A 23,693-nucleotide genomic window follows, 5' to 3' on the forward strand; every position below is an offset into this window, starting at 1 on the left:
CCTGCTTAAATACAAGCTTTGATTGACACATGATTTTTTCTTGTCATTGTGTCATATCTCTGGTACTATGCTGCAGCTTGATGATGTATATCCTCACTTTTCATTACAACACTGGATTTTTACTGAGTGCTATGTTACAGCTGTTACAAGCTTAAAATTGAAATCAGTGCAAGTTCAGTTTGACAAATATTTTCTCTAATGGATTTAAAAACAAATGTCATGTCATATGCCTGAAAAGACATTTTGCCTAGAAAGTAATACACTTCTTTTTGCCCCTTTAATTATTTAATAAAAATAAATTACCTGGGATATTTTTCACTCAAAAGATTTAAAAATGCATAAACTTTAACCTAAAGCACTTGTCAAAGATCATTTCTAAGATAGGCGATGTTTTGTTTGCTTGTTCTGTAATCTTTTCTTAGGGTGAAAAGGGAACTGTAGGTGACCCTGGACCCAGAGGACCGTACGGCTTGCCTGTAAGTTGCACATAGTTTGTACACATTGTGCTTTTCATCACTCCTTGATTAAACTTTGTGTGCTTCATGACTGCTTTTCACCTAGCAGTGCAGTTATTTGGAAAAGGCGAAGATAGATAACAATCCCTGACAGTGCAAGGTCACTGGTCTGTATCGCAGACTTAGATTCCTTCCCATGCATGTCATCATACAAAAGTAACGAAACAGACCTGACATGAACCAGCAAGATGGGGGAAATCCGGAATGCAAGTGCTCCTGTTTCTGCAGCCAGTGGCCATCAGCTGTCTGGGGATCATGTGAGAGAGGCAGGAGTTCAGGATGAACTCTGGAAAGCTGTGATTTTCTTAATGTCAATAAGGTGCTTGGATTTCCATGCTGCAAGGCTACTTTGCCATTATATTTTTGTTTTGTTTGACACTTCAGAGATCAGTTTTGTTTTCATTTCTGTCCCATGTGCTCAGAAGCAATCTGAGAATTTAATTATTGATCATTCATAGGTGGAGATGATATGCCTTAAATCAACTATTTAAATGATATTATCTGTTCCTAAATTATGAGTGAGAACTTCCTTTGCCCTAATGTGGATAGCCCCAATAAAATCAGTTGACTTACTCTCTTTACTTTGCTGATGTTTGGGTCAGGTGTGTACATATACACATCTGCTCTGTACCTTGATGCAAGAAAAGCCATGTATATGTGCCTGGCTAGGCACAACCAGCCTTTACAAGGGACCTGCAGCGTTTCTATACCCTCTACAGTCTAATCGGTTTGATTAATTAATTTAAGCTGGAATACAGACTTGTGGTTTAATTAGATCCATTTAATTGGATCAGGAGTCAACGACTACAGACAGTTTTCAGGCTCCATGGAGTGTTAAATTAACTTGCACTGCATGTTTATATGAGGGTCACTTTTGTGAGTTTAATAAAAAAAACAATTTCTGTTTCCTCTTCCTGTGTACTAAAAAATGAAAAATGATAGGCTTTCTGTATTTTTAGCTTGCTCCTGGAATCTGCGTACAAACAAAATTTTACAGCCAAGCAAAATTTTACAGTCAAGTTATCAGTTCCTGGCAATGTTAAACACTGACAGAAACATCCTTCACTAACGGCAATGCTGTGTGTTACAGCCTTAGCAACATGGGGTACCACTGTGTAGAGGGAGTGCAGAAGTCGGGTATCAAGGCAGCTGTTACTATCACAGCTTAGGGATGCTAATGTAGCTTATATGGTTCTTTGGCAGGGCAAGGATGGCGAGCCTGGCCTCGATGTAAGTAATGTGTATGACTAATACTGTCTTAATGGTAGGTAAGCATCTTTCAAGAAATAGCTTGCTGAGTGTAACGCCTTTGTTTCCATTCAGTGTGCATGCAGTACATACAGAGACTGTGCTAAATGCTGCATTTTTCTCTTTCTCTGTCCTAACAAGGACAAAGATTATGTGGTATACAGCCCTTACTGACAGACCCCACCAGATATAGTGCTTAGGAATACAAGTAGTTGGGCCTTTGGAAGTCAATAGGCTGAAAAACTGCACTTGATAAGAAAATATTCAGACTTGTGACTCAGTCACAGAAGAACAAGGAGTCACTAACGCTTCGTTAAATAAATTTATCCCAATTAAAGAGAACAATTCCATAACCTGTAAGGGATACTTTTCAAAATATACGGTCTTTCTCTGGCATGCTAAAAGGACTTACTGAAAGCTTTTTCCTCTAGTCCTACACTGAAATACCTAACTTGGAGGAGACTTTTCTAGAATGTACATATGCTACATAGCATGGACTGTTGCCGTTTTGAGTGATATGATTTCTTTCCACTGGTGGCAAAATGACTCTTACCAATCACCGTGACTGATTTGTCTCACATGCTCTTGTGTGCATGCATGTGTACACATAAAACTCACATATACATACGAAGCATGTAGTGAAATCATCTTTTTTTATGTTTTCCAAGGGTATTTAAGCTTAACCTGCATGTGAATAAAAGTCGACCTATCTTTGTCCATTTTGTTTTCATAGGGTTTCCCTGGTCCTCGAGGAGAAAAGGGTGATATAGGAGAAAAGGGAGAAAAGGTGACCACAGTGTTATTAACTGTTGTTTGATTCCTCAGCCTAGTCAGTTCTGCTGTCTTTTTGCTATAAGTTGTTCCATTAAAACTTATCTTTGTTTTTACTGTGTGCCAAAAGGCAGATCATAGATACATGCTAAGCAAAATTATGAAAAACTATGCACAGAACTAGTAATATCACCATGCCCCAGAGCACAGCTTGTTTTTATTCTCATTTTCTCCAGTCCATCCTATGCTTGTTGAAAATCTGTGTCAGCCTGAAATTTTAATGCAGACATCACTGAAATGTGTCATTGTGGTAGTAATTTTATACTGAAGACCCCAGCTCTGTTCCTTGGAATTACTTGCAGTATAACACTACCTGTCCCATATCAAATGGGTAAGGACAGAAACTGTTTAAATTTTTTTTTTTTTTGGTAATGTCTTGTTTACAATTAAGTTGTGGATGGAAATTAAATCATACACTCTACTGCTCTGGTAGACCAACTAGACGGTGAAGTTAACAGAAACAGCCTAACTTCATTTTCACTGTCCAGACACAGTGACTTGGAAGTATGTTTAGTAAAATGCAATTCAGGACTAAATGGATGCAGAGAAACCTTGTCAGCAAATCTCCCCCATTTCTTCTTAGTGACACAGAGCCCAGTTACTAAAACTGCTGAATTAGCCCTCACACCAAGCCACTTAATATAAAAGCCCATACACACAGCAGGTGATTTTTCTAGTTCAAACACCTATTTTTGCCTAGCTGACATGTACAGAGTTATACTAGGTCCACTTCCCATCATGATATCTTAAACAAGAAGTGGGTCTAAAAAGTCACCATGGCTGTTTTCACCTTTTCTTAATACTGTCAGGCAAAACACTTCCCAAGAACATATTGATAAGGGTACTATGAAATGTATAATTCCCTCTGTCTCTTGTTATATTGCTTATTTTGAGCTCAGAGACCACTGATAAGGTACTGATTTTGCAGAACAACTGTTGCTTAAGCAGGTGCTTTATGAATACTATAAAGGCAGTGTCTGACCCGGCCGAGTAATCACAATGAATGGTGAGCTTTCATGCTGTCATAGACCACATGTCTGTCTGACACAAGCAAACAGCTTTTCTTTTTGAGAGCAGTTATCAGTAGAAAGGTGTAACTTAGAACTATCAGCTCTGATAGATGACTGGCAAAATGGCCAACCTGTGCTGAGGGGGAGTTACAGTAAGTGCCAAATCAAATGCGCTTAACGGTATGTTCTTATACTGGGATACATTAGAAGGGTTGTGTCCACAAGATTAAAATAAGTTATTGCCCCTCTCTAATAAATCCCAGAGAAGTTGCTTGAATACTGCAGATGGTATTTTAAGCCTCCCAGTTCAAGAAAAACTTAAGAAGTTGGAGAGGAAGGTGACTATTAATCTGACATAGGCCTGGGGCACATGCAACTGATAGAAGAGATTGAAGGAGGTGGACTGGCTTAGTCTGACAAATAGGAAGCCTAACTACTTGAAGGGGAGATTCAGATGTTGGAGCAAAACTCTTCTGGGTCATGGCAAACAGGAAAACACAGGACCACAAGCTGCTCCTGAGAGGTTCAGAGGGGTTATTAGGAAAACCTTGTTCACTGGGAGAGCAGCACGGCACTGGGACAGTTTTCTAAGAGAGGTGGCTGAACCACTGCCCCTGGAGGACTGCAGGACCTGGTCTGGCCTGACCTGACCTGGCATCAGGAATTGTCCTGCTCAGGGTGGGTGGTTAGACTAGGCAACCGTCAGAAGTCCCTTCCAACCAGACCTTCTGAGTCTGTGTTTCCAGGTACAGCTAGAGATACACAGACAAAATACAGCCATCAGAGCCCCAGAAGACCTCTGGAAGAAAAGCTGGAAGGCTGGTAAAATAGTTGGCTTATATACTGTGATATAATGTGAAAATGGAACAGCTGAGATTCTTGCACTCAGGATGTAAAAATATTTTAATGTACTAGAGTATAGCATGCTACTTTGGGGTATTAGTTCATTATTCCAAGAGTCTGACTAAATAGCTCAAACACAGGACCTCCAGTTGCAAGAGGACAAAGGAATTGCATGTGGAAATTGTATGTGGCCACGAAGCATGGTTAGGCCTTTTTTTTGAGCTCAGTTATGCTTGAGGCTGCCCATGTAGCCTTGTTCTCTTGGGCTGCGGGACACATCTCCTAGGAAGTCTACTCCTCCATCACCCTAAAAATCCAGGAAAAGGCAAAACTTGTTTCTTGAGGAGAATGCATGGGATAAAGTACTTAGTAAGTCTGGCAGATATGCGTTTGAAACCATGTTATTTTATGGGCTTTCAGATTAAGAGCATTTCCAGAAAGTTAGAATGAAAATGGAGATGAAATTTCTGCCTTAAAAATTCTCAGAATATTTAAAAAAAAAAAAAAAAAATTAGACAGCAAAGTCCTCAGGGAAAAATAAGGGAAGATATAGCTGAGACCTCTGTGAAATAGACTTCTGTTGCACAGTTTTGACACACTTTTTTTTCCAGAAATGAGGAAATAGTTGTATCTTGCAAGTAAACTGGTTTCGCCAAAACCACCTTAGCTGCATTAATGGTTCCTTTTCCAAATGGAAGGCTCACTCTCAAAAAACACAACGTAATGCAATTAATAGAATCTTTCGTTATAACAAATTTTCTCAGTTCTGATGTTTTCCATTATGTCAATTTCTAATTATGACCAAATTGGTGTAACAGCACCCATTTCAATAGAGGTAAACCAGTTTACAAGTTGAGGGTCCAGCTGATGATTTCTTGGTATTTAAATATTCCTTATAATATTGTCTGACATCACACAAGCTGAGATTAGCAAGTTTCTAGTTAAGAAACTTAATTCAAATTGCACTGCAAAAATAGATATTATTACTAACATTCTATTGAGAACCAGTGACACTTCATTTTTTCATAGACCTGCTGTGATCGGCAGGGAATAAATCTTTACTGCTTCAGTTTGAGATGAGTCTCAGACTGATGATTTTTCTTTTAGCCTGTTGGTAGTTCTGCTACAGTGAAAGCAAGTCAGTGTTTGCATTATGTCTGCTTAACTTGGCTGTAAAAATAATTTTTAAAAGTGTTCTAGCTGTAATTACTGATATAAAATTATAGTCCAGGAGCACTTAGCATGAAAAAGGTTTGTACAATTGATTTTGTATTTTCAAGTTGTATGAATAGAAAAAAAAATCCTTTTAAAAAGGAATAACCTTTAACAAAAGGTAGAGATTGTGTTGTGGGGAGGAGGAGATAAGGGGGTTCTCATCCCAAATGTGCACTTCTGTCTCTTGTTATAAATATTGACAAAGCAATATGATGACAGCAGCTGGAAAGACATCATCCTTTTTCTCCTACACACTGTATGGATAAAAATCTGTGCACGTGAGCATTGGAGATTGTTCTGACCATAAAGATTTTACAGCAGTGCCACAAATTTGTATTTCTCTAGGCGCTGAGGAAGGTCAGGAATTAATTTTTTTAAATCATCATCAGATCTAGATTCTCCATATCTCCTGTGGTTCTCTATAGTTCAGGGTCAGGAGCTGAAGACTGAGAGACAAGAACTGAGTCCATGGAAAAAGTAGTAAAGGACACAGGAAATCCAGGCCATTCTCTACACATATGACTGTTGCACTGGTTTGAATAAGATCATAGGTTTGCCCTGCAGAACTGGAAGTTTAAATAGTTATCTGCTGACTTGTAAGACAACAAGTGAAAGAAAGACAAGTCCTAAAGATACAAACCAGTCATAAACCAAAATGTACTGTCCATTTTCAGAATAACTTTTGAAGTATGTCCGTGCTCTGTGTTTGCATAACACTCTCAGCAAATCTGTTGATGGTACATTGAGCACAAATAACATGAGATTTGATCCTGAAACTGTTGAGCTTCTGTGCTGTGCTGTCATGTGTATAGGTTTAAGATGAAAACCAATTTACGGTTCCTGACTTGGGATTTTTTACATCACAATCTTTTAATGTGGTGAAGAACAGTAATGTTTAGATTGCTGTTTTCCTAAATATTGTCCTGTGACTTTTTGGCACACAGAAAGATAGACAAGAAACTTTGCTCCTATCATGTCATGAATGCAATATGTTTTGTTCATGGAAAATATTTTTTTATTAGAATGTGTCAAGTATGCTATTAAATGAATAATGTGCTTTCCTTCCTTTTTTAAATATGATATTGCTAATTAATTTTTGATTCTCTAAAAATGGTTTTTCTCTCGTGGTAATGGATTAAGTCTTCCTGTACTGGTGTGGAACTAGTTAAATGTCTGTTTACTATGCTTCATCAAAATTTGTCTGTCTTTCCAAAGGGGCATTCCTTCCTTCTCCTTTTACCTTCATTCCTTACAATTCCTCTGTCTTTTTTACCCTTTTCCTCACGAATTAAATCCTCCCAATAGCCACAACCTCGCTTGCTGGTTCTCCAATGTCATACTAATTTTCCTATGACTATTTTTCCCATTTCTTTGTGATATTCCTGATTTACTCATGTTTCCTATCCCATTTTTTACAATCCTAGTCCAATTTGTTTCCTTTTTTTTAACAGAACCTTTTTTGATTTTTGTGAAATTGAGAGCAAACCTGAAACTCATTTACCATTGTGATCAACTGGTGTGAAATCAATTATAAAATGAACTCTCTAAACATCTTATACTGCTCGAAGGTGAGGTCATCTTTGCAGGTAACTTTGTTGAGGGGAGTCATCTCACTTCCATAAGTAATTAAAGCATTGGAAATTTTACATTTAAAAAGAAAACTCAGTGTGAAATCAAAGGACTGAATTTCAGTAGATGAAATGTTGCCTGCAGTAGAGAGAACATTTAAATGTTGTAATATTTAAATAAATAATCTAATTATCACTTCTGATTACTTTATTATACAAGACATTATGAAATCATTGAAAGTGTCGTAGCACCTCGCCATCAAGCAGTTCAAATGTTTTGATTTCTGTAACAGGGTTTGAAATGGTCATGTTGTATTTGGAGTGACAGGAGTGCACCTTCAGTGTTGTCTGTGGGTTTCTCAGGACACCACTGAGAACAAGATTTGTCCCAAACTCTTACCACCCTGCAAATGGTCAGTTCAGCAAAGGAAGCTCCAGGTCAGTTTCACCCTTGACGTGACACCGTGGAAGTTGATAGAACCTGGCCAGAGACCAGCCATCCTTGGGAAACGTCCATGCCACAGGTCTTTTTTAGAGAGACTATTCTGATGTACTCTGCTTTTGCACTAGTGACAAATCTTCTAGGGAAGCTGACAAATTCAGCCTAATTGTTTGTGTATTTCAGTACTATCACTTAGAACAAATAGGAGATCTCTTATTTTGGACTGTGGACTGGAGGGATTTGCAGATTTGCCTCTGTCTCAAGAAATGGATGATTTCAAGCCCTGTTTTAGGATTCAAAATATTCATAACTGATATAAAATACCAACACAAACTAATACCGACTGATTCCAGTTCTTGCTTGTGATCATATAATTTATTTTTCCACATAATGCACCATCCAAACCAGAACACAGTGGTAAGTGTCCTTTCAGCTCTCCATTGGCTTAAAAAGAAAAACCCAAAACTTTTAAACCAATCTTTCTTTAATTTTTTCCAAAAGAATGAAACTTGTTTTATCCAAACCATTGTATCCACAGGGGGAAAAGGGAAAGAAAGGCAAAAAGGGGCCTAAAGGGGAGAAAGGAGAACAGGGTGCTCCTGGATTAGATGCACCTTGCCCATTGGTACGTCTTACTTGTGTATTAGAGATTTGATCATCCTGCTGTAGACTGATGGAATAAGAAATAGGGGGAGAGGAACAAGCACCAGCTACTGCCACCTGTTACCCTTTCTTAATTCAGCCTTAATCTGAATCTGAAGTTCTGGCAAACACTGGAGGAGACTTTGTCAACCTTCTGATTTGATTTAAAGCCCCAGACTTAATATCTCAGGCTAAATTTGTGGGGTTTTTTCATTATTTTCTGCCAAACATGTTGGAAAGGAACCAAATCTGGGATGTGCCAGAGTCAGTGCCTCACAAGTTGAAATCACACCGCGGTGCTCAGCTTGCTCCTCTTGCCTCTCTGTTGTTGTTTATTCACTCCAGCTAAGTCAATACTGAAGGCATTTCCTTGACAGTAACATTGCAAGTTAATCTTTACAAACAGGGATTCCGTGGAATTAAGGGGGAAAAAGGGGAGCCAGGCCAGCCTGGCCTGGATGGGCTGGATGCCCCTTGCCAATTGGTACAGTATTTCTCTTTCCTACCAACCCTGCATGCAGTTCCTTTGTTTGTAGTCAGACATTCTTAATGTAAAGTAATGTTTTTCTGAGCTGACTTTACATTATTCATGTAACACATGCATGTGCATGAACAAACCAACTGCTTAAGTGATCATAACTGCAATGAGAGAACACACATTTTTGTTGACACCTCAAACCTAACTCTCAGCAGTTTGCTCCCACATCACATGGCAATTTATAAGTTTGTGTCCTTCCTACATTTTCCCTAAGAATCGTTGGTTTGTGATTTTCCTCACAAAATACCTATTGCCTTACTCACCCTGAACACAGGTCTTTGTAGAAATGTAGCCCAATGTCCACTTCTAATCAAGTCTGATGACTTCTGTCTGCACTGGCTCAGTTTTTCACCCTAGCCTGTCCCAGAGCTACTCTGCACCCTGGTCTTCCTTTCAAATCCATGTAGTCTTAGATGCACGTTTTCAGGATTTGGCCAAAAAGAGTCATGTATAATGTAAATATTATTTCTAAAAATCAAATCATAGGTTTCCAGTAAGGCAAGCTGGAGTCTGATCTCCCAGACCTTACACAAGTAATAATTTTATTGTCTGTCCTGTTCATCAAATACTATTCAAACAGATCTGGAAATGAAAAGCTTACCTGACGTTTGTAAGAAGATAACGGTCTGCAGCCCAAACCCTCACTGTCTTTGTTATTTAATGTCTTCAATTTAATGGTCTTACCCTTGGAACTTACCTTCCTGGAATACACACAACACTCCCCACCCTATGTTAGCATGAATTCAAGTTCCCACCTATACTAAAATGCTACTTGTTGACCCTCTCCCTTGTACCAATCTGGCAACAGTGATTTTTATTTAATGGCAAAGTAAGTTTAAATTCTTTTCCATTTTAAAAAAGAACAGTACATACACATTTAAAGATACAAGGAAGATTTTCTTTTTATTTGTTCACAGTAAAATTTGATCTGCATGTTCTGATATTGTTTGGTGCTTAAGCACGGTTCTCTAAGATGAATGTTAAGTAGATTTTATTTCAACTATAGAAATTCTAATTTGAAATTGATGGATTTTAATCTTAAATACATAGTCCATTAAGATTATTCCACAGTCCATTTTGTTTGCTTCCAATTAATGGTAACCATATCTCATATTTTGTTGGGGATAATCAAGCATGCTTTTGTAATTTAAAAATGTTTCTCTGTATTATCATTTATATCTGGAGATTCACTAACAATCATTGATAGATGAAAAATTTTCTGTTCATAGAAAAAACTACTAAGCAAACAGCACTACTTCTCGCTTTAGGCAGCAAGCCATTCCTATCAGATTACATGCAAACACATTCAAATATTCTCATTAACACTGTCTTCACATGTAAATTCACATATATAATTCACATATTCACAGTATTGTTCTATATTCTAAAAAATGTCAGGGCCTGATTTTTTTTCTGCTCATGTATAATCTAGTGCCCCTTAATTCTGAGCATATAACTCTTTGGATAAGTCCTGTATAGCCATGTAAATTGAAATTAGTTCCATGAAAACCAGTTTGACTGTGGTCAAAAGTTGGCTTTGATCTTGCTGGACACATGGAGATATGTGAAAGTAGGGTGGTGACAGAAAAGAAATGGAGTGACTCTCACTAACATAAGATGAAATTAGGTGGGCATATTATCCAAGCAATGAAATAATCAGTGCCGCTGTACTGCCCTCCTCCCACCACTGATGTTTTCTTCCACTGTGTCACCTGAGGTATGTTCAGGCCTTAAGATTTTGTTGCTTCATTCAGAAGCTAAGAATGAAAGTGAACAGAAATGATACTACTCAAATTTGAGACTTGCTATCTTATCATTGGGTTAACTTTATACTAGGGACCCATAAAACACAATACCCTCCAGATAAAACTGATAATATTTTTTTTGCTCATTGATCTTGTACATTCAGCTACAAATTGTTGTGAATAACAGATTATATTTAAAATAATATGCAGCCTGAGCTCTAACAGCAATAAGAAACTGATGAAGCTGTTTGATTTAGGAAAAAAAAAAATCTTTAAGGCAGAGAGGCGCACATATGTATTTACAGTGTAAACCTTCTCTTCTTTGACATTTCTTTCACCTTGAGAACAAGAGAGGAAATGTTAGGAACTGGTAGCTATTTAGTAGATAAAAAGCCAGAGCTGCTTCAACTGTTCTGACAGATGTGGATGTAGTCTCTATCCTATCAAACCTAACTCTGCTTTTTTGCTTGTTTTTTTTCCCCCTCCCCTTGAAACAGGGTCCTGATGGATTACCAATGCCTGGCTGTTGGCAAAAGGTAGGATGGGCAGAACTTTTCCTTTTCAGGGGCAGTACTTGCTTGGCACACAGAAAAGCCTGGCACAGTGATATTGAACAGTATCAGAATATACTTCAGAGCCTCTTAGACAGATGTATGCAACAATGCAAAATAAGACCTCACCATGACAGTAGTCAGCGTGATGGGGTTGTAATACATGTACAAGTAATAACTCATTGAGGCAGTATTGTAGAGACAGTTGACGTTGGATTTCTGGGAAGTCCAAGACTTTTCTCTTTCATATGAAGAATCACACATCCTTTGGTTTCTGCACTTGATCACTGCTTCCCATTCTTTATAAAAATTCATGGATATGGCATTTTTATCAAATATTTCTATTGATCTATTATGATATTATTTTTCTGGGATACCCAGAAGAACAGTGCATCCTGCCCTTCTCTTTGCCTACATTTCTATTATTCTGTATATTCTCCTGGTTGTTATGTTGTCTGCTAATATTAACTGGCAACATTATTTTAGTAAAGATTTAACCTAGACACTGCTAGATTTAAAAACAGCATTCAGAATAATGTAGATGGAGGGATACTGGTGTATAATACATTAGAAAACATAAAGCATAAGTGAAATCCTGGGTGCATTTATCTCTGAATAATAGCTGGTGCTGAAGAAATAAATATCTGTATCTGCAACTCTTCATTTTCTATGAATTTGGAATAGAAATATGAAATTGGTTTACTAATTTGATTAATCTGTATCTCTTTTTGTCTCTGCAGTGATGAATCTAACCTTACAAGCATGAAGTTGTGTATATAGTGCTCCACTTTTTGTATTTATAGTTGCAAACTGAAAATTCAATTTTACAAGTCTGAGATATGTTTACATGTAGCTGCTTCTATTTGTTTGCAATAGTCCACATGTACATCTTTTTTTCACTTACATCTGCAGTTAGATGATATTTAACTGCAGAGTAAACCTGCAAAGATTCTCTCTCTAATGAGAGAGAGAATGATCTTGATACAGTGATCAATAATAGAAATCTGATTATTTCTGTAAATTCTTACATTTTGGCTTGCGGACCTGCATGGACAATGAGTGCCATGAACAAGTTTACAAAAAATTGTGACCAAATAAGAGCAAAATGCTATGAAATGTACTGTACCAGCTGCTGTTGGAGTTTACTGACTTGGCTTCCATGTCCATCTTAAACACTTCACTGATTCATGCCACCATATCTGCTTGTACGGACTAAAAGCATGAGTTTGTGTGCCAAACCTGCTTGTTGTGTGATCACGTCATGTGCTAAATGGCTGCTCACAGTGACCTTTGATTCCAGCTTCTGAATTGTTTCCTTTTGTCATCTCAAGGGAGTCACACCGTGGCTTATTGCTAAAAAGAGATAAACCACAGGAGGATAGAAAAAGGCCTTGAATTTTTGGGGAATAGAGTTCCAGCTGCAGGTGGATGGCTTCCAGTCTTGCGGGTCACCTGGCCCCTTTGATCAAAGAGGGTCCTGCCTGTTAATCAGCATCGGTTTGCCTTGCACTGCTCACGGTCGTGAAGACATTCACGACAGGCCCTGTCGAGTCCTTACTCAAGAAGGAAAGAAGTTAGAAGAAGAAACCAGACTTCTCTGTGGGTTGTTTGAAAAGGTTACAGAGGTGCTGCAGGGATCACTTGGTGGCAGACACTGCCTGAGACCAGAAGCTTCTCAACCTTACTCAAGGATGGACAGAGTATCTGCTCTGCGTATTGTATTTTGGGACTGCTGGAGGAAAAAGCATTCTTGAGGTGGGGATGAATTGGCACATCCTCCTCCAGAGGAGGAAGATAATGGAACTGGCCAGAGATGTATGTACCATGGTGTGGTTTTCAGGTGATACAGTTCAAATTACACAAAACTAGCTGAACTTCTCTGCAGAATTTTGGAAGCTATGGTTAATTTTGTTTCTTTTTCCCATAACTGTTGCCATAAAGGATGCATTTTAATAATCCATTCAACATTTGTCATGATGGCATTGAAGAAAATACTTCAAGTCACATGTTCGTCTTGTTTCAGTATTAACAGTTTTTATTTCAGAGTCTTTGAAGCCTGCAAGTCTAAAAAAGAAAAGAGTTTATTTTTGTGTTTCACAGACTGATTTATTCTTCTTGTTCTTCTTCTGCTGTTACAGTGACCTTAGTGGACATTACTACTCAAAAAACCTTGGAGAGAAACAAGTCTGTGTGATTACCATTGCACACTTGTCATCGCACTACACTTGTTAAAGGTGTCAGTATTTCTCCATTTCTGTTCAGATTAATAGTTTTCTACAGAATCATTGGCAAAGTTTTGCTTCTCCACTTTTTTTTCTTGCTAGAAATACTTAATTTGTGCACATTTGTAGTTTTTGCCATGAGGTACTTTTTCCAGTTTTGAGTCTTCATATGGTGCACTGTAATTAGTTTGAGAGACGAGTTTATGAAAAATGGTGCCATATTTGGCAGATGGAAATTCTTTTTATATCACTTCCGTTCCTAGTGTGTAGCAGGATGATCACAAACTTTTGTAGTTACTTTTCTGAGGCTGTCTTTCATATGTAGACCAAAAGTAAAGTTAAGGAAGACAGCTTGTCTCCATCCATGGGCACACACCTTGCCCTTCTTGGAATGCATATTTTTCCTTGCTCCATCATTTCTATATCATGTGAAGATAGGGACCTGCTGTGGTTGCACTTTTTGTATTGCTGCACAAATGCCACTATAATGCAGTCTTTCACTTTGCTAAATCTTTATTGTCATTTTGGTATATCAGAAACAAAAGCAGATTTTTAATGGGGGAAAATCTTCCACAGGTTTTCAAAACTAAAAATTAATTTAGTGGCCTCCATCTAGTGGTAGCTTACTATTAAAAGCAAAATTCAACACTATATAGATATGTATACTGAATATATATATATATTTACTGCTCAATTCCATTTTTCCAATAGCAAGAAATAAACAAGTGTTCACAGATATGAGTAAAAAATGTTTTTATTTACTTAAATATTCACAGATGCAAGTATCAACCTGTTTGAATAATCATGATTAGAATAGTAAAAGCCTGTACGTGGCGTAGACTGAATATAAAGTGTTAACAGAGTGCTACAGCAGGAATGTGAATAAGAGACTTTCCAGAAAGGGGACAAGAGGAGCACCGTGTAAGCCCTCTGACTTGTCAGTTTTAGTCTGCTTATTTAAGAAGCACTATCTCAAAAAAAAACCAGACTGAGGAGCAAGCTGCCCATCTAGCAGAAAGGAGTCTCTTAACACTTATGTCTTCACTTGGCACATCTGACTAGGTATATTATATATGTGAAACGTTTTCATAAAATATCAAATACTGGCAATCATACAGTAAGATGAAGTATTTTTAAAATGTCCCTCAGAGTATTCAAATGCAAAATCAGGTGGGATGTTTTATCTGGCTAGATGTTTTAGCAGTTCCATATCAAGAGTGGCCACAAACACAACTCATTTAAGAAATAGCAACAAGATAAAGAGCTATTAAATGCATGCCGCCATTAGCACTTCCATGTTTTTTAGTATACCTGTATTTTTAGGCTGTCCTCATAGCATCCGTTTCTACACACATCAATAAAGTTAGCAGAGCAGCGATTCATGATTTCTTCATTCAGGATATAATTATAAACACTACTGTTAGGTGTTAGTCAAAACCCAATTCTCCTTTAACTCCATGACACTGAGACCCTGCTGAAGAAACACTTAAGCACCTTAATTCAATTTCTTTTCTGCCTTGTAAAGAAATTTCTTTATTTAACTCCCAGCAGGTAGGACACTTTGATTTTTTTCCAAATAATCTAACTTTTTTAAGCTTCCATATTGTTCAGTATTGTGAAAAGTTCATTCCATTTAAATGACCATGGGTGAACGGCAGATAATTTAATTTGACAGGATAAACTATATACATAGATTTGAAATTAATATTTTCACCTCAAAGACTGACTTGAGATGAAACCTAACAGGATCTAGAAAAGCTACATGTTCAGTATAAGAACAAAAAAAACGGATTTAATATTTCATCCAAGAAAAGCACCCTTTGAAGACTTGCAGCGTGTTTATTTTGTTTAAAAAACAACTATTTTTGGTGCTAGTGTATCTTTTTTCTTTTGATGGCAAAGCTACAGTTTGAACCATCTGTGTGTTGTATCTTTTAGTAGCATTCCTCCAAATAGACATGATTTGTTTTGTTTAGTTTGTGACAGGAACTGTAGTTCCTCTACCAGTCTTTTCGGTTGTAGAAATGTGTAGTGGTATTAGTCTGCATAGTTTCTATATCCCTGACTTTTTCAGGTGTGATTAATTCTTGTTTCTTTGAGAGTTTTCAGTATTTGTTTCATAGCAAGTTTTGTAATCATCTGTTACCACACTGTGCAGAAGTCCTGCTACAGAAGCAGCAAGTTTTCTAAGCACTGTATGGAATATATCTAACATACATGGTTCTTGTCTTCATATTCATAGATTAGCTATGGGGAATCTTTCTTTCAAGATGCTTTGGACACCTTTTTATTTTTTTCCTGAGATAAAGCATGAAATGTTAATTCATGAAACAATGATACAATGTATGGTTTTGATTTATATATTTATTGCTGATTTTGATATCACATTCTGATAGTGTAGCCAGGCAGAATGACACTCTTCATCCACCTCTTTATATATTGTTTTAGTCTACCATGTAAGTAGTGTGAATGAGTTTCAGAATGATCAAATCCATAAACCTGGACATGTGTAAAGTATAGAGTTTAAAAAGGGATAATTCTTAAGATTGATGTACAGCGTGGAAAGGTAGCATCAGATCCACTGAGCGTTACACTCGTGGAAGAGTGCACGTGAGCATTGGTTACTCAGTTAGGCCAGCAAAAGAGACGATGCAACCCCAAATGGGATGAGCAGACCTTTGGTCCTTGTCGGAGGTGGAGTCAAAGGATGTGGTTCAAATTCTGGATCCTGTCAGGGTTTAGAGAGATTTGTCCCACTGACCAACACTGCACCTGGATTGCAAACCGGGGCTCAGCCACACAAGACTCTTCACTTGGCTGTGCCTCCCTTTCCCCAGCAAGAAAACGGAGAGCAATGCATCCTTCCCTTGCAAAGTGCCGAAGGAAGGACTTAGGTATTGATCCTAATAACAAGGGGAATATTATCAACTTCAACAGTGGGGTTTTGCATAAATCAGGACCACTTCAGTGAGTAAGAACTGCAGAGGTACGCCCAATCTATAGAATGTGATGAAGATGTTCAAGGCATGCAGGAGCTGACCTTTTCTTTTGAATTTCCTGATCTCTGCTGCTTGACCATCTTAAATTACACTTTTTAATCTCTGTGTTTTACCTAATGAGACCTAAATTTTTGACAACACAGTCACACAGAACACTAGTATCTGCAAAGATAGTGGTCAAAAGTTTAACTTTTAGTCACTGCAAAAAATTATTCCATTTCAGTGACTAGAATTAAAACTAACATCTGATTTTACTTTTTTTTTCCTTTCTGCAACTTGCTTTTATGGATCTGAATGTTGCTATCATGTACAAATGAAGATTTTCTTGCACCCTCTGCTATTGAAGTATTTTACATGGTGGTTGGATTCATTAAATGCTGTTAGAAACAAGTGCCTGCCACTATCATTTCTGGCAGAATTTAAAAAAGACACTCCACAAAACAGGTGGAGTTTGTATTTAAAAAAAAAGGATTTGGAGTGTTGCTTTTGTTTCATTTTATTTTTAAATGCATCCAATTATCAGTGCTGCTTGGAAATTGAATTGTCTTTCGAAAACAGGGGGCCTTAACTTAACCTGGGACCGTTAGTGTTTTAGTTGTTTCTATTGAAAAAATAAATTGTATGAATTTCCCAGATACCATTGGTACTTGCACACTTCTCGGAAGTATTATGAAGAGTTGGGTTGGTGAAAGAATGTTTTACATATTGTTAACATATATGTGGATATTCTTATATTATTGTACATGTTTGGGAAAATATCACACAACTTTAAAAATGTTATTAAGATGTATGTATCTGACTTTTTCCTTTGGAAAATATTATATATTTTTATTTGTATTTTTTACTTTTTTAAGTTCAGCTATATGTGCTGTTATTTTTGTATTGCAAATGGTCTCATAAATGCAGTAGAAGAGAAAAATACAAAGAAAAGTAATTTGGCAAGGATTACAATGCTCGGGGGGAAAAAATCACATGGGTCAGTATCATATTATCAATACTAGAAATATTTTGAGTGTCTTAGCACTGTAAATATGTCATGAGACCTCCTTTGGCAAGTAATGAAAAGAATTGCAAGGTTTTAATCACCCGTTTTAATTTGTTATTAATTACCACTTTCTTGTGGCCTCTGGTCCTGACTTAATTGAACCTGATCAAACAGCATGCTTTTGTTTTTATTATTAAAATTTCTCCTTGTTTTTCAGTTGGATACAGTTTTGTTTTCTTTCAGTTTTGTACTTCAGGTTTTGTTTCTTGCTTGTGAGAAGTTGATCTTCAGAATTATTTTTACACTATTTATGATTTATTTTCATAATGTAAAAAGTGTGTAATTATTAAAATATTAATCCAATCATTGGTGCTGATTTTGCATAATTATAAAGTTCTTAGTGTTGCTGCAAAAAATTGTTCTAGTCTGTCTGGATTGGAAAAAGTGTGTGCTACATTGTGCCAATCTGTAGTTTGAAATCTAGTGCAGGTCGTATCAGTCAGTATTCACATTCACACAAAAATCAGGGCCTTTGCAACTTGTTCCATTTTCCTATAGTATGCAATAAAAAACCAAAGAAATAAAGCTGAAAATCACCAGTCTCCCCTTTCTGTAATACTGAAGGTGAAAAATAAACCTGAACTACTGAAAAATAAAGATGTACACGGGCAGTGTCACGAGTAACAGTGCAAGCTAGAACGTGAAGGTCTGTTTTACCAAAAATCCAGTTAGTTCAGAAAAGATGGAGCATAATAATTATTGCAAAATGGTATATTTTCAAGTACCCTTGTCTAAGATGACACATTTTTGCAGGAGTCTCCTTGAACAAAGGACTTTTTTTGAAAAATAAAACATTAGGCCGCAGCTGTAATCTTTTCAAAGCGGTATTTCAATGTTTGGGTTTTCTAAATCCCAAAATATTTCAGACAAACAAAACACTCCACATTGTTTCCCCTTCCATCACCTCAAAAATGTACTCACTCTAGGCCAGTGGTTCTCAAACTGTGGTCTGCGATGTCATCGCAGGTGATCTGTGAAGGGTTAAATCAGGGGTGGGGAACATCCAGCCTGGAAACATTTGGTCTGTCCCTCAGCAAACACTGCACCTCCTTTTCCCACAGCCCCCTCCCCTCAATGCTCCTCTCATACTCAAGCCCTGACCCCTGCCTGCCCTGACGCACTAGTATATTCGGTTCTAGTACGGCTGGTGGGAGCCACTTTAACTAGGCGGTTTTGCTCTTAAAGACATTTTCTTAACCCAATGACCCTCTTTAGGGTCACAATGGTGCTGAGGTCTGTTCCTCCAAGTGGTGGCCCTGGACCCATAAACAAAAATATATGGTGACTGAATACAGAAAAAAAAAGGGGTGGGGTGTGTGTGTGTGTGTGTGTTGAGAAGAATCGTCAAAACTTTTAATCAAATTTTAATGTCAAAATTGGCATCAAATTTATAATTAGCATGTTAACATACCATAAAATGGGCAATTTGAGCAAGAAGAGTATTGTTGCTATTATTTTAAATTCATATGGGATCATTGCAATGAAGATATTATGAGTGTGTGCATTAACAGATTAACTTATTTCCCCTTCTCTTCAAATTTGAAGACGCTTAATGAGAAAATTGAAATAAATATTTGATGCAGTCTAGTGCTTTAAATCTTGAATTGAGTCTTGGTGGTCCACAGCCATAAAATGTATTTAAAGGGGGTATGCGGTGAAGGAAATGTTGAGAACCCCTGCTCTAGGCTAAGAGAGAGAATGAGCACCATGGGGGTTTGACCTGTACTATTAATTCTTAGTAATCTCCACAAATGTCCATTAACCTTACCCAACTCAGTTTTAGACTCTTGGGGTAACTAAAAATAGCCTTGCTGCTTTTCCCAGATGAGGTACATACTGCTCAGTGTACCCAGCATCCCCGAGGAAGTGCCCAGCGCCACTGAGTGCAGATGCTGCTCTGTCACGTGCGGCCCAGGGGGCTGCAAGTACTGCTGCCACCCCAGCCAAGCAGTCCAGACCCAGGCAAAGTCTCTTCTGCTGTGGTTGCTCTTGGGCTTTTCTTTCTTCCAGCTTCCTCCTTTCTTCTCCTCTTGCAGATGAGGGAAGGCAGTTCCAGGAGATGATGATGATGTCCTGCCAAGAAACAAAGTACGTTCTGGACAGTTCCTGCTTTTTTTCCCTCCCAGTGCTGTAGCTACTCTGATGTTAGACATGTCACTATAAACATTCTGCCTGCAGTCTACCTATTTTCAGTGGTGTCACCAGTATGCTAACAACCAACCTGCCCTGGCTGCTGCTGGAGTCCTTTTACTGCCTCCCTGTTATTTTTCAGTATCACACTCCCTCTAAAGTCAAACCAGCTAACAAATATCCTATAGCCTTCACATCCTACAGCATTCCTGGGACATGACTTTCCTTCAGAACTTTGTGATGTGCCAAAGCACATGCAGGGCTGCATGTGAAATGCCTGCCACTTCTTTTTTTTTTTTTTTTTTTTTTTAATGGACCTTTTAATTAAATACTTAAAGGCCATTACATCGAATTTTCTTTGTGGAGCTTCTGAACTTGCTAATCCCTATCCATTTGTAACAAGGACCTCAGAAGTCAAAAAATAAGCAACAGAAGTGGCTTCTCCTATCCTCATCTCACACAGATTCACCTAGTGGCTCAGTTATAATAACCACACCCAACTAAATGTTTAAAAACAAAAAGAACAAAACAAAACGAGCTGACAAAGCGTTCATGTTCCAGCAAGTAGTAACAACTGCATCCAAATAAATATTAAAAGAAGACAAACAAGGGAATGCCAAAACATTTAAGTCATGTTCCTGCAAGAATCTTCATGTCTTCTGGAGTTAATAATTTGTTTTCTCTTCTGTCAGCTTCTGCTGATTTCCAGACAGAGTATTCTCTTCTCCTGGATGCAGAGAAAAATACAGTGTTGTTGGATTCATGCTCAAAACTTGGAGCTTGGATGCTCCATATATATGTATGTATATATGTGTCTATATGCACATATACACAAATATATATATATATATATGCATGCATACAAATATAAATATATATAACCTGCAGTGTTTGGGAAAATACTGTACACAAACCTCCTCAGAGAGATCATGGTCTGCTAGTATCGTTACACTCAAGCTGGTTGTCTGTCTCTGAGATCAAAGCTGGCCACAGCTCCTGTCACATCAACCAAGATGCAGGTTTTTCATGTGCTTACACCAAGACAGAATGTTCAAAACTAAGAAATATCCTGATTATTTTTGTCTGGGCAGGTTACAGCTTGACTCAGTTTTCCAAGTGTCCACACCTAAACTGAGCAGGCATGAGCTGTCACTGGCATCACCTTTGTCTGGCTGCTCCCTCCTGGAGCTAACAAGTACCTGTCAACTTTTTGCAGGCTTTTAGGAACTCTCTTCTCTTCGGCATATTAAGATTTTAATGATGTAATTGTTTCTGTCTGAGATAAAACTGATAAAAAAATATGTCCAAAAAAGATTATAAAATACCAACTGTCCCTATTAGCTTGTGTCAGAAAGGTGTATATAGAATAAATTCGCCATTTAAAAATCTGGAACTGCAAACACTACTGGTACATTCAGCAATGAAATGATTCTCAAAAATTATTCAGGACCTAGCAAGCATGCAAATGGCTCTGGAAAGTAATGCCGTGAAGCTCAGTGATTAACATAATCTTGCTCTTTTCTGCCTTCCCCTTGGCCTGTTTGTGCCCAATTCTCATCCTGCATTCGACTGACTCATTGGCCTGCTGCACAGATCACTGCATCAACTCGCAGGCAAGTCCATTCCTCTTTGAGAGTAACTGCCAAGCAGCTGGCTATCCCTGAGAAGGTGCAGACAAGTATGGTTTGTCTGTCTTTACCTTTCTGTACTGAAACAGATCTTCAGTGCAGATTATTTTCCAATGACGATCTGTAATAAGTTTGCTTCTCAGGGTATGCTAGCAATTCATTGTTTTTCAAAGGTATACTAACTTCTTAAACAGTTAAATAGGGAGGCAAAGGCACTTTATTTGGATAGTTTGAATAGGTTTTAGAAATATTCACTCATTTTTACCATCCATACAGGGAGCTAGGCTGCTCGTTGCTGGTACCCTGCCAGGATAAAGCTCTTAAACAAGTGTGGACAAAAAAATCAATTAAAATGTTCAGAAAGCAAACAGAGCAGGATGGAGAAAACAGTATTTAAGGGAAAAAAAAAAACACCAAAAAAGCCAAAAAAACCACACTTTTAATAATTCTCTATATCATAAAGAAGTAGCTGCTAGTATTTACTCCACAGCTTTATGAAGGCAAGTGGAAGGAGCAGCACACACCCCCTCCCCTTCCAACAAGCCACTTCACCTACCACTCTGAGCTTTCCTGATGAAGTTTAATGTTGCTTCAAGCAATTAGTAATCTAGCTGTTAACAAACTTTCCTTTGCTAAACCTGGAACAAAAAGCCCTGATACAAGCAGGGCTGTCTGCTGATGCATGCTTGTAAAGGAGTAGCTTGCATATCCCTTAAATCTGTTTGTGGTCCAGGTCTGTGCAAGCAAAACTGGGCAGGTCGGCATAACCAGCTGAAGTTTCCCAGTGGGAGCATTCCCAGCAGCCCAGAGCAGAGCCAGGGCCGTGCCTGGCACTAACAGAGGGCACGCACCAGCTGGGTGCGGGACAATCCTGGCTCCTGAAATGCCTTTGGCCTCAGGTTCGCGTTCATCACCTGAACTCTAGCCTTCCTTTACATTACTGTTACATAGGGATTGCAATGAGGTCCAGTGTATAATGTGTACAACCTGAAGTACATCTGCCCTATGCTACTTATCATTCCCCAGCTTGCAGAGAAGCAAGCAAAATGGAGAAGCATTGCAAACAGCATTCCTGACAGGCTCTAGCCTAGGCTGGATTTGGATGTTAGCAGATCTAAATTCCTGTTCTCCTCTCCTGACCCATCAATGAGTCTCATTGCTGCCTGCGCAATACTGCCCTAGCTGACAGCTTCGACAGCTCCCTCAAATCTTTCAAGTCCCTGCCTTCTGCCTGGACAAGGCACTGAAGACAGGCAGCTGCTGTCTCTGCCAGGATCTAGAGGTGTAGCTACTGGTGCCTCCTACCACTTCTGCTACATGGAGGTTTTGTTGGTTGGTGAGGCAAGGCTGCCAATGGAGCAGGAATGTGAAAGCTGCAGAGCTTCAAATTAACACTGTCTGAAGAAGCTCAAGAAAATGCCTGTAGGAAAAGAAATGCTTGATTAGAGAAGCAGCAAGGTGGCTTATTGGCAGAGATACAAAAAAAAAAAAAAAAAAAGTATAAATCAGGAGGTGGGTTTCTTCCATCTGCAAAATTTGGGACGACTTATTGGATACTGATCTAGAAAAGACAAGTATCATCAGCACAGGAAATTGCGTGGCTTTACATATGCTCACTGAAAACCCTTCCAAACATAGCGCTGCAGGTGGCACAGCTGAGCTACAGACAGGGTAGCGAGGACGTGGGCGCAGGTTTTGCTGCTGTCTACCCATGCAGCTCAAAGAAGCAGCCTCCAGCCGAGGAGAGAGTGCATCTGTGGCAGGGAGAAGGTAAAGGTGAGGTGCTCCACTGGCAGCTTTGCTGTTTGGAAATGTGATGCCTCTTGCCATGAATTCTGCCCTTCTTCCCTACAGATTCGTCCCCTTTTTCTTACAGGCTTTGATGTCCAGTGAGATGGTTATCAAGGGTAACCATGAAGAAATGTCACATTCAAGCAGACCAGTTCTACATTGGTTAGAGAGAGATCGTAGGACCAGTTACACTTAGGTCTTGCCTAGACCCAAAAAGGGTGTGTGCCAATGCATCAGAGCACCAGGGCTAGAGCCCTTACCTACTTACCTATACAGAAGCATAGGAAACAATAGCTCTTACTAATTTGCCCTGCTTTACAAGAAACACAGATGCAGGCTTTGATGGATGTATGCAAGTGTACATCTCAGCCTACACCTGCAAACAGGTTCTGGGAGATAAGGAGCTGTGAGGTCCTTGAATTATGACCCTAATTTTGATTTAATCAACTGCTTGGTGCCTCCCACGAGGATGTCTGTAGCAGAAGTGCTTTGGCCACCAGAATGACCGACGAAAGGTGGGCAAACGCAGGCATGGCAGGTTCGCCGCTGGGACCTGGGTGGCCACCGGGCTCTCGCGCTGTCCCTCCGCAGCGAGTCGCTTGTTTTGCAAGTTTGCGCCGTTTTGCATCGATAAAAAAAAAAAAAAAACTCAAAAGCGCGGAGGCAACCCGCGGCGGAGCTTTAGCCGAGTAGTACACACGAGTGGCCCGAAAGGGAAAACCGAAAAACC

At 38.7% G+C, this 23,693-nt stretch overlaps 2 protein-coding genes across 3 annotated transcripts in view; both read left to right on the forward strand.

The window, feature by feature from the left end:
* The window catches only part of COL25A1 (collagen type XXV alpha 1 chain), a 152,697-nt gene extending 135,092 nt beyond the window's left edge, over window positions 1–17,605 (forward strand). For both annotated transcript variants that reach the window (XM_026848061.1, XM_026848062.1), the window contains 6 exons: window positions 423–476; window positions 1,719–1,745; window positions 2,497–2,550; window positions 8,211–8,297; window positions 11,095–11,133; window positions 11,889–17,605. In XM_026848061.1, the coding sequence (XP_026703862.1) occupies window positions 423–476; window positions 1,719–1,745; window positions 2,497–2,550; window positions 8,211–8,297; window positions 11,095–11,133; window positions 11,889–11,891 (264 nt within the window). In that variant the 3' untranslated portion in view covers window positions 11,892–17,605. The remainder of the gene's footprint in view (window positions 1–422; window positions 477–1,718; window positions 1,746–2,496; window positions 2,551–8,210; window positions 8,298–11,094; window positions 11,134–11,888) is intronic.
* Window positions 17,606–22,883: 5,278 nt separating this feature from the next.
* ETNPPL (ethanolamine-phosphate phospho-lyase) overlaps window positions 22,884–23,693 on the forward strand; it is a 12,581-nt gene continuing 11,771 nt past the window's right edge. Inside the window, exon 1 of the mRNA XM_026847925.1 lies at window positions 22,884–22,942. Within this exon, the coding sequence (XP_026703726.1) occupies window positions 22,884–22,942 (59 nt within the window). The remainder of the gene's footprint in view (window positions 22,943–23,693) is intronic.

Source organism: Athene cunicularia (genome assembly GCF_003259725.1).
Source record: "Athene cunicularia isolate RWA chromosome 4 unlocalized genomic scaffold, athCun1 chr4_part2, whole genome shotgun sequence".
In the NCBI taxonomy this organism is placed as follows: Eukaryota; Metazoa; Chordata; class Aves; order Strigiformes; family Strigidae; genus Athene; species Athene cunicularia.